General features: G+C 41.8%; 1 protein-coding gene across 1 annotated transcript; it reads right to left on the reverse strand.

Moving 5' to 3' along the window:
* Positions 1–5,818: 5,818 nt before the first annotated feature.
* LOC101308702 lies at positions 5,819–9,870 on the reverse strand. Its single transcript, XM_004305698.1, has 5 exons — positions 8,113–9,870; positions 7,485–7,865; positions 6,416–7,363; positions 6,093–6,317; positions 5,819–5,998 (listed from the first exon to the last, which is right to left on the reverse strand). Exons 1-5 carry the CDS (start codon positions 9,868–9,870, stop codon positions 5,819–5,821), a joined length of 3,492 nt encoding a protein of 1,163 aa, XP_004305746.1.
* Between the last annotated feature and the right edge of the window lie 1,389 nt (positions 9,871–11,259).

Consider the following 11,259-nt stretch of genomic DNA (forward strand, 5'->3'; position numbering starts at 1 on the left):
ATTTTAATTTTAATGTGTATTTTAGTTTTAAGTTATCTAGGAATCAATATTTATGGACCCATGGCACTCTTGTGGTATACCACTTTTATCCATATGTGAATAATACTCACTTAGTCTAAAACGAGATTATTAATGCATTGATCCATGGAGATCTAATGGACAGAAGAGAGAGGGGATATAGGCAATGAGACACACGATTTATAATGGTTCATCTTCCTTCTTTTGGGTAGACTACATCTACTAACTTGTATTATGGACTGCAGCCTTTGTGGTCTCATAATGTTACAAGTAATTGTAATGGGTGTTGATTGAGTGGGAAATAGTCTTCCTTTACATTGTCTTCAATGTGGGACAAAGAGTCACAGTCCTAGTCTTCAAAGTATGTTTATATAGACTACTTGTATATTTTGTCTACCAGCTTTCCTTATGGTTTGTACAAGAGATGAGAATACTATATTCTCTTTTTTTAGTTTCTGTATCGTTTTGTTTCTTTTTTGAACTATGTAATTTTTCTTTTTTATTTAATATAAAATCCAGGCGTGAGACGGAGCCTCCCAGCTAGGCTGGGTTCCAAAACCCTTTAAAAAAAAAAGAAAAAAAAACATGTTTGTGGAGGCATATTGATGATGTATGTCGGGCTACTATGGCTCATGGGGCCACAAAGTTGGTAATTTTTATACTCGGGGGCATAGCATATTAGCCATGCTAAGTGGTGGCATCTATGTCACACCCCAGACCCGGTATCGGTGGTTTCTAAGCACTTAATACCAAATCTGATGCGTGAGCTGAAAAAGTGAAAGAAAATTATACAAATTCAAATACTTTTCCAGAAATTATTAAAAACAAAATAAATTGTAATAACAAAAACAATTACAAAGACGAAACAAATAGGTCTGGCGGTCTATCTCACTTCTAGTCTTCTATAATCCTTTCCAAATTTAGTACACGTCAGCTAACGTCATAATTAGTCTTCTAGAAAAACGTGGCATACCTCGTATACATCTGAACAAAACTCATAGGAGTGAGCTTACGCTCAGTAGGGCAGAACCTCTTATCTAAGTCGCAAAATCAAGTAATCAAACAATGTCATATATAACATGGAGAAACATGAGGAAACTCAATTACACAAAATGTATTTATTCTATCAATCTCTTTCTCATCTCTCCATAATCACCAATCTCACTAATCTCACAATTCCTCACAATGCATTATGCATGTCAATGAATATTAATACTCGCATTTCAAGATCGAACACATGCTTTTATAGAAAGCGATAACATCAATCATATAAATCAACGATTACATATGCTTTATCGAAAATGATAACAATTAACAATTAACCAATCAATGCCATATAAAACACTCATTTCAATTATAATCTAATTATCAATTTAAGAAAGGTTCTCCGAGAAAAACCATACCTGGAATCCGAGTCTTGACTCCGATGCTAACTAAAATTAGTATCACCACGACTTGCTTTCTGAAATCTTCATCCTTCTGCTTCTGGAATGTCGATAGTTACTTGATCCTCGCACAAATCCTTTTTCTTGTCTCATGATTTCCGAATCAAATGTCATGCGCGCTCATATCACTTTCATCGTCACCTTCCAATTCAAACTCGAAATCTGCTTTGGACACCCAACATACCATACAGCCATAATGTATCCATACTTTTAGCCTTATAATCTTTGCCTACATTTCTAATGCAACTTCATCACCATCCAATTCAGCGAGTTACCATCTTTTCCACCGAAACACAAACACCACTAGTTCAAAATCATCTCGCTAGCTTAACACACAAGTTCAAATCCATAAAACACAACTCAACCTCGTATCACCAAACTCTTCATTTTTCTGGAATTGAAACATCATGAGTGTAACTAAAGAATGATCACCGGCCAACTAAACGATTAATACCAAACTTCCAATTGTAAACTCAAGAATATAAAGCATCTATATGGTTCTTCTTTCACTACAAACAACAAAGGACCAATTCTTGCCTTCCGTCCCAAATCCATTCTTCTCAGTAATTCAAGAACTTGAAGTCGATAATTCAAGCCAATAAACTAACCAAAGCCAGAAAGCAATTCAAACACTCTGCCAAAATCTCAACATCTTCCAACCTTAACCAAAATCGAATTCAATTATACAGAGAGGAAGAGCTCGACGAGTAGATCAAGTTCCATACCTCACTTGCCTTCGACAGTGGCCGGAAAACACAGAAACTCGCCGGAAAACTACTTAAGCTTCAATTAATCGATTCTCACTCATGAAGGCTCCTCTGAAGAAATCGAGACCACAGATAGAACAAGAATGGCGAGACGAAGCTACCAATACTGGTCATGCTCGCCGCCGTCACCGGAATCAGAAACTCACCGGCGATCCAGCCTCTTCTTCTCTCCTTCGATTCTCTCTCACCGAAGCTTCCCATGGAGAAACAACATCACAGCCACGTTGGGGACGACGATACGAAGCCGTAGCCACCGGTTGGACGCCGAGAGGCGGCCGAACGACGGAGGAGCGATCGGAGGTATCCGCCGCTGCAGTACGACTCGAGACCGAGTCGGTCTGCACTCTGTTCTTCTGTTCTACCACCTTATCTATTCCCAAATATAATCTCAAATAAACGATCAAGATCAAGATCTTGCGGTTTTAACTCCAACGGTCCATATCAAATGCTTTTATTTTCTATTGTTAAATAAATTTTTGGATAATATCAACATCCAAAAATTATTAAAAATAGTTTGATGTTAAAATGATGCTTCGAAAAAATCATACAAACTCGTAACAATGTCTAGTTTAATCTTATGGGCTCAAAAAACAAAAATTGACAAACTAAAAATTTAAATAATTTTCGAAAACCACAAAGAAAATAAAAAATAATATAAATTGAAATAAAAATAACTCAAAAAATAATTTTCTTTTTAAAAATAGAAATATGAAATTTAAAAATAGAAATATGAAATTCCGGGATGTTACAATCTACATGGAGGACTTTTTTTTTTTCAAAATTGTTTTTCTATTAAATAACTCATGCCCCCTTAGATATATTAGTGAATTTTGAACTTGTGACCTCAACGTTATCAGTTAAGTCACATAACCAACCAAACCATGGCTCATTGACATCCATATAGAAGACTTGTTTCCTCACAACAATGTCAAACAATCCCATTTTTTTAGATTCTTGGACACCCAACACGAGAAAAACCTATCAATTACCATTGTAGACCTTCATGAGAGGTCAGGGCTAGAGCTAATATATGTCTAAGGAATCATTTGACTCAGGGCCAGGAGGCTGAAGTTTTGTTATTTGTAACTTTTATTCGAAAGTGTAGAGTGTGTAAAGGAGCAGGGCTAGACCTCCAGACGAGGCTTGGCTTTGTTGAGTCGGTGACGAGGCGGCGTCGGCGGAGCAGCAGCAGGGAGTGGGAGTCTTTTCCCCGAAGAAAGTGGGAAACCCTAACTCAAAATTAGGGGTGCAAAAGTGGGTCTGGATCTGGATCTGGGGGTGGGCCTGGATCTAGGGTTGAAGTGGGCCGTGCAAACTTGAATCTGGGGGTGTGAAAGTGGGCCTGGAAGTTAGGTTTGGAGATGGGTTGACTGGGCTGGAGGCAGTTCAACAAAAGGAGGCCTGCTCCTCTTGCCTTATCTGCTACTCCTCCTTCTGTGGGATTACAACGCAAGCGGGCTATTGGGGCTATGGAAGATGGCAACCGTCATAAATCAAGCTTGGCTTTAATACCGCTGGAGTCGATTGGTGAGGGGTTCGTGGAGGTTCTGATTGCCATTGGAGAGGTCCCCAAGAAGAGGAGACATCTTCGTGGTCACCGAAATAAACCAAACCCAAACCCAACTTCAAAGGCTGTTTTGAAGTAGTTCCATTCTCAAAATGGGACAGATCCCTACATCATCAATTTGAAGATTCTACCCCCATTTTTGTTAGAAGGTACACCAAAATGGTCTCTAGGCCTCAATGCATTAAGCTGGGGTACTCTATATTAACGATGTAGGTTATTTGCTTTCTTGGTTTTAATAAGTTCACTTGAACATTAGATTTTTCAGGTTCGCCTTGTAGTTTTTTTTCGTTTTGCAGCCTTAAACTGAGCAACGCATTGTATATGAAGTGGTCTATGGACTTTGTCCTAGCTTGACCTTGTACAGTCGTATGATTGAAATGAACGGAGGTTGACTCCATTTTTCCTAAAAAGAACAGTGTAGAGCGTGTGTCTATGCTCAACATCGATTCATGTGGTCATCCTCAAGAGCCATAATACTTTAATAACCAAAAGTCTAAAGTAGTCACTCTATTAATAATTATGTCACCAGAATACCAGATGATTAATTAATTTCATAAACGATGCTCTCCTCTCTCTTAGGTTTTGAGCGAACGCTGCCGCCCACCATTGAGCATGGCAACTCCTTCCTCCATTCTCAATGGAGCAAAATTTCGGCATCGGCTCTGGTGCCGCAACATTCGAGCATGGATACATCCCTCTCACTTCTCTCTCTTTTTAGAAGTCTGAAAACCGACATCTTACCCAAGCCAGTCCTGGGTCCAACATTTTGGACTACCTTTGCTCTCTGGTCTCTTTAGCTGAGGCCTAGGGAAGGAAACCCAGAGAAGGTTTTGGTGTTGAACGGTCCATGTTGGCCTGCAACGGTCATGAGAAAAGACCGGCTTGCTAGTGGTCGCTCTGAAGAGCAATAATCCAAATTTGCTGCTTTCGATCAGCATGGTGGTGTCACTGGTGATGATGGTGGTGACGGCGAGCCTAGTGAAGGTGAATCTGGTGATTGGAAACCTGGGGTTTCTTCTCTCCTTCTCCTTCATATAGTAGATGTGGGTGATGGCTCTTCTGCATGGAGTCATGGTTCTTCATTGAGTGGTGGCGTAATAGGGATCTGGGACCCTAGCTAAAACTAAGAACAGAAATGCAAAAGAAAATCAAAGCAAAACTAGTCTTTTTCATTCCTCCGGCTACTCTCTTACAAAGGCTATTTATACCCAGAATGGACATTCTAGATCTTGCCACTTGGCCAACATCTAACTAGTTTGGAGCAAAATCCTAATACAAATTAATTAACTAAATTAGCTAGCTAATGAGCACGTGTGGCTCACATGTGGAAACATCCACTTCTTTTGATCTTGCTGGGAAGATCATAACATTGCACCCTGCTGCACATGAAACTTGTCCTTAAGTTTCTGAATCAAAGTCTGGAAACCGCATTTGGATTTCATCAGCAAACTCCCAAGTGGCTTCCTCAGTAGCTGTACCAAGCCAGTGAATCAACCATTAAGTTGCTGCAGCCCATTTCTTTTCACTATGCGCCTTTATAACACAGCAGCTGGTGCCCACTTGTAGCTGGAAGTATCACTGATAGGGGGTAACTGAGTTGCTACTGAATCCTGATCCCCAATCTTCTTCTTCAATAGAGACACATGGAAAACATTGTGTATTTTGGAAGTTGGAGGGAGCTTCAGCCGGTAGGCAACCTCCCCAATTTTTTCAAGCACCTCCTAAGGTCCAAAATACCTAGCTGATAGCCTGTTGAAGGCTCGCTTGTGGACAGACTGTTGCTTATATGGCTGTAATTTGAGAAACACCATATCACCATCTGCAAATGATCTCTCAGTGTGCCTCTTATCATGAAAATTCTTCATTCTCTCCTGAGCTCTTCCCAAGTTTCTCTTCAATACTGCCAGCAGCTCCTCCCTACTTCTAAGCTGTTGATCAACTTCAGCAACCGATGTGGATCCTGGAGCATAAGGTTTGATAGAAGGTGGTGCCACACCATAGAGTGCTTCATAGGGGGACATCTATATGGCTGAATGGAAAGCAGTATTATACCACCATTCTGCCCAGGGCAAAACTTGCACCCACTGCTGAGGTTTCTCCCCAATGACACACCTCAGATATTGCTCCACAGTCCTATTCAAATTCTCAGTCTGTCCATCTGATTGTGGATGATAAGCAGAAGATTTACTAAGCTTGGTTCCCTGCAGTTTAAAATTTTTTTTCCCAAAACAAGCTCATGAAAATAGGGTCTCTGTTAGAGATAATGTTCTCAGGCATGCCATGAAGTTTAAACACCTCCTTCACAAAAATCTTGGCCAAAGTTGCAGCAGTGTATGGATGTGCTAGAGGAATAAAATGAGCATATTTGGTTAGCTTGCATATAACTACCCAAATAACTGATTTTCCCTCAGAATTAGGCAAACCCTCAATGAAGTCCATTGAAATGACACTCCATGCTCTCTCAGGGATAGCCAACGGTTGTAACAAACCTGGGGGTAAGATGGTCTCATAATGATTTCTCTGGCACACTTCACATTCAGACACAAATTTCTTCACTTCTGTTCTCATTCCAGGCCAAGCAAAGTTTGTGGAGACCTTCTTGTAAGTCCTGGATCTACCAGCATGACCCCATGTATCCCTTCATGAAACTCAGCAATGATCCTTGACCTCCAATTGTCAACTGGTGGTACAAAGATTTTTTGCTTGTAATACAGGTGAGAATTGCATAATGAATAGTGTTTCTGCACTTGATGGCCTTGCTGCAGCTTATGAATGAGCTCCTTGATGTCCCCATCCTTTAAACAAGCTTGTTGTATCTCAGCCAAGTAATCATGAGTAGGTTGAGACATACCGGAGATGACAGTGAGAGTTGGGTTCCTTGACAAGGCATCCGGCACTATGTTATTTTTCCCTGTCTTGTAGTGGATGGTGTAATCATACCCTATGAGTTTAACTAACCACTTTTGTTGAGCAGGGGTTGTGATTCTTTGCTTGAGAAAGTGCTCAATGGTTCTGTGGTCTGTGAGAATTTGGAAATGGTGCCCTAACAGGTATGGTCTCCAATGCTGGACAGCAGCAACAACAGCTAACATCTCCTTATCATAAACTGAAAGAGCTAAATGCCTTTGAGCCAAAGCCTTGCTCATAAATGCAATGGGATGACCCCCCTGAGAAAGCACTGCCCCAATGCCAAGGTCAGAAGCATCACATTCAACTACAAACTCCTTTGAAAAGTCTGGAATGGCTAGCATAGGAGCATAAGTAAGGGCATTTTTTAGTGCTTCAAAAGCCACTGTTGCTACATCACTCCACTTAAAAGCATCTTTCTTAAGGAGGTCTGTCAAAGGCTTAGCAATGATCCCAAAACCTCTCACATATTTTCTATAATATCCAGCCAAGCCTAAAAATCCCCTTAGTGCTTTCAAGCTTGTGGGAATGGGCCATTTCTGTATACTGGAGATTTTTGCAGGATCCACGGCAACCCCTTCTGCACTCACAATATGACCTAAGTACTCCACTTGATTAACCCCAAAAGTGCACTTACTTTCTTTGACTTTCAAGGAGTGCTGCAAGAGTCTTTTGAAAACCATCTCCAAGTGTCTCAAATGGTCAGACATGGATGAGCTATATATCAGGATGTCATAAAAAAAAAACAAGCACACCATTCCTCAACAAGTCTCTAAGTACCTCATTCATCAGGGACTGGAAGGTGGAAGGAGCATTAGTTAAGCCAAACGGCATAACTAAAAACTCATAATGGCCTGAGTGGGTTCTGAAGGCTGTTTTCTCTATATCCTCCGCCCTCATTCTGATTTGGTGGTATCCAGACCTCAAGTCCAGCTTTGAAAAGATAGTGGCTCCATGCACCTCATCAATTAACTCATCCACGATTGGTATGGGATATTTATCCTTAACCGTAGCAGCGTTTAAAGCCCTGTAATCGATGCACAGCCTCCAGCTTCCATCTTTTTTCTTGACCAATAGAACTGGTGAAGAGAATAGACTAACACTAGGTCTGATTACTCCATTGTCTAACAACTCTTGTATGATCTTCTCTATTTCTCCTTTCTGGAAATGGGGATATCTGTAGGGTCTCACACTTATAGGGGGTGTGTTGGGGAGAAGTTCTATCTTATGGTCTTGGTTTCTAGCTGGTGGCAGCTGTGTTGGTGGTTCGAACAATGCAGCATATTTTTTTTATCAGAGGCTGAATTGGGGAAGGTATCACAGATGTGTTATGAAGCTGAGGAGTAAACTGAATCAAGACTGCTTCTCTCTCCTTTCTCAATAACCTGCTCATGGCTTTGCAGCTCACCACAGTAGCTTTAGTTTCTGTTTCCCCCTGCAGCACATGTCGCTTCCCCAAACTGTCAAACTTCATGGTCATGTGCTCAAAGTTCCATACAATGTCTCCTAGGGTTTTCAGCCAGTTGGCTCCCAATATGATCTCACTACCTAAAATGGGCAGAACATAGTATTGGAACAAAAATGTGTACCCTTGCAAACAAAGCTCCAAAGTGGCAATTTTAGTGGTTACTAAAATCTTCCCACTAGCTACTCTTACTCTCACAGGCTTAATAACCTCCACCTGTGCCCTCACATTCTTCAGCACATTTGGGTGCATAAAACTGTGAGAAGCACCAGAATCAATTAGGGTGTGTAGCTGTCTCTTGTTGCAACACCCCTTGAGTTGCATTATGCTACTACTCCCATCACCTACCGCATTGAGCTGTAATATCTGATCTGCATTAGCTCCATCTTCTTGCTCTTCCATTTCTCCTTCCGCCATTGGTTCAGGCCCTCTCAACTCAACTTCTTTCGGGACAACCTCGATTACCATCAAGGGTTGACCTCTTCTACAGTTGTGGCCTGGGCGAAAAATGTCATCACAAAAAAAGCATTGGTTTCTGGCTCTCCTTTCTTGATACTCCGCTTGTGATAGCCTTCTAGTGCCAGCTCCATTGTTTCCCACAACAGCAATTTGACCCCTTGGTTGGTTAACTGGCATAGGAGCCCTTACAACCTGGTTTTGTGCAGCCCCAACTCTTGGAGCTATTGCATTGTTGATCCTCTGGTTGAGAGTTGTCCTATTATGCACTCTGAGATGCAGTTCCCTTTCTTCAAAAGTTTTTGCTAACTCACAAGCCTCATACAAAGTCTTTGGTTTCAAGGCCTTGACATCAGCTCTGATGTTGTCTTCGAGACCACCCACAAAAAATGAAAGCAAGGCCTGAGGTGAGAATCCAGGAGCTCTCCTTGATAGTTTGGTGAACTGGTCTATGTACTGTTCCACTGAGCTAGTTTGACTCATCCTAGCTAGTGCAGCTTGGTAGTCAATCAAACTATGGCTGCTATATTCCCTCATTAATAGCTCAGTGAGACCTTCCCAAGTTGGTGGAAATTCATGTCGAAACATGTACCACCTATCAGAAGCCTTTTCCACCAGATGCATAGCAGCAAGAGACAATTTCCTCTCCTCCGGTATCTGATAAAATTCAAAATACTGCTCTGCCTTGTTTAACCATTCTACCGGATCACCCCCGGCAAATTGCATGAAGTCCAGCTTCATTTGTTTCATTGTTGGCAGGTTAGGATCAAAAATTGGGATTGCAGTATGGTGGTGTTGAAATGTGGGAGCACCTTGAGCTGTTACTGTAGCCCTCGGTGTATGGGTGGTGGTGGTAGTGTAAATGTGGTTTGGGTTTGGTGTAAAAGAGTAAGTCTGAGGATACTGGCAACTGTTCCCATAAGGGTCTTGATGGCAGTAGTATGGGTGAGCAAAATTGGTTGGAACAAAATTAGGGTATGAGGGATTAGTATGCAGACCAAGGTGTGTATGATTAGATCCAAAATTGGGGTATGGGACCTGTGTATAGGGTGCACTAACATTCACATTTGGCTGACCAAAACTTGAAGCCTGAGAAGCAAAATTGGAGCGTTGGAACTGCTGGTGGTGTGGTGGTTTAGGGGGAAAAGTGGCTTTTGAAGCATCAATGGCCATCCCCTTCCCTTTTCTACTTGAGTCACCCTTCTCAAAACCCTTACTACCGACTCGAGACCTATTAACTTCCATCTTGCTCACATTTAGGGCGTTCATGACCACCCCAGAATCATTAGTAATAATGGGTTAAGTAGTATTAAACTCCAACAAGGTCTCAGAAGTATCATTATCCTCATCCAACTCTTCTATGTTCACATATTGCACAAAAGAGCGATTAAGGTTGCTACCTTTCAGAGGGGCAGCTAAAGAAGAGTCCTGAGCACGAGTTGAAGTAGCAGAGTCCAATAGAGCGGGCTGCAGGGGTGTGCTTGTAGCCGGCGGCAGCGAGCCGAACTTCAGCAGTGATGAGTCGAGCCTGTCAGCAGCAATAGCCGATGAAGTCTTCATGGAACGCAACTCCTCCATTATCTCGGTACGAAACGAGTTAAAAGAGTCCTGCTGCATGTTTAGAATGGTCTGAAGCTCAGTGAACTTAGACACAGTGAGATCCTTGTGAGCTTGCAGCTCAGATTCAATGTGCGAGACATCACCGCCGTGAGAGGTGGTGCCGGCTGGATTAGCCCCCTTGTTTTTTGCCATAACGCCCAGAGCAAGGGCTCTGATACCAGATAATAGGGATCTGGGACCCTAGCTAAAACTAAGAACAGAAATGCAAAAGAAAATCAAAGCAAAACTAGTCTTTTTCATTCCTCCGGCTGCTCTCTTACAAAGGCTATTTATACCCAGAATGGGCCTTCTAGATCTTGCCACTTGGCCAACATCCAACTAGTTTGAAGCAAAACCCTAATACAAATTAATTAACTAAATTAGCTAGCTAATGAGCACGTGTGGCTCACATGTGGAAACATCCACTTCTTTTGGTCTTGCTGGGAAGATCATAACATGGCGCAAACAAAGAGCCGAGCAATGGCGGTGGCTGTGCTACGATGACATCTTGCGTCTCGGGTGGTGATGACGTCGGAGGGTTGGTGGCGGCTAGGGAAACAACCCCTCTTGGATTTGGGTTCGTATGGGCTTTGGCTGAATTAGCTAGGGGTTCTCTTAATTAGGCCTTGGCTAATGAAGTTAGGCTTGAGCCCCTAGTTTAAAATTTAGTTTGGTCTAGGTAGACTAGTGCATTCGTAGAGTATTGATAGTTTTATGCGGATCCTAGTTTACTTGTAAAATTGTGCTTAATCGCTACAAGGTAGGTCTACTTAGGATTTCAAAACTTATGTTTTATCTATTATAGGCTTGCAATTATGCAAGAAGATGTTTTCTAACGACCCTACAAGGGTACGTCGTATTTGTACTGTTTGCTCTGATTTAAATAGAATGCACAATATGGCCCAACTTTTAAAGTTTCATCAGGTTTGAAAAAATCAGGTCCGGGCTTATGAGAAGCTAAGTGTCATCGCTTATAAAGTGCAACTTCACACTTACCTATTTGATAATAGGTGCTCACACGTAGGCCCCCCCCCC

The sequence above is a fragment of the Fragaria vesca genome, linkage group LG6, assembly GCF_000184155.1.
Source record: "Fragaria vesca subsp. vesca linkage group LG6, FraVesHawaii_1.0, whole genome shotgun sequence".
Classification (NCBI taxonomy): domain Eukaryota; kingdom Viridiplantae; phylum Streptophyta; class Magnoliopsida; order Rosales; family Rosaceae; genus Fragaria; species Fragaria vesca.

What these genes read in the sequence shown, in the direction of transcription:
- LOC101308702 (XM_004305698.1), bottom strand. Translation starts at nt 9,870, where the DNA reads ATGGAAGTTAATAGGTCTCGAGTCGGTAGTAAGGGTTTTGAGAAGGGT. An exon ending in TCCAGTCCCTGATGAATGAG is followed by an intron (nt 7,364 to 7,484) that starts GTACTTAGAGAC and finishes AGACTCTTGCAG; the next exon opens with CACTCCTTGAAAGTCAAAGA. An exon ending in CCAAGATTTTTGTGAAGGAG is followed by an intron (nt 5,999 to 6,092) that starts GTGTTTAAACTT and finishes TTTAAACTGCAG; the next exon opens with GGAACCAAGCTTAGTAAATC.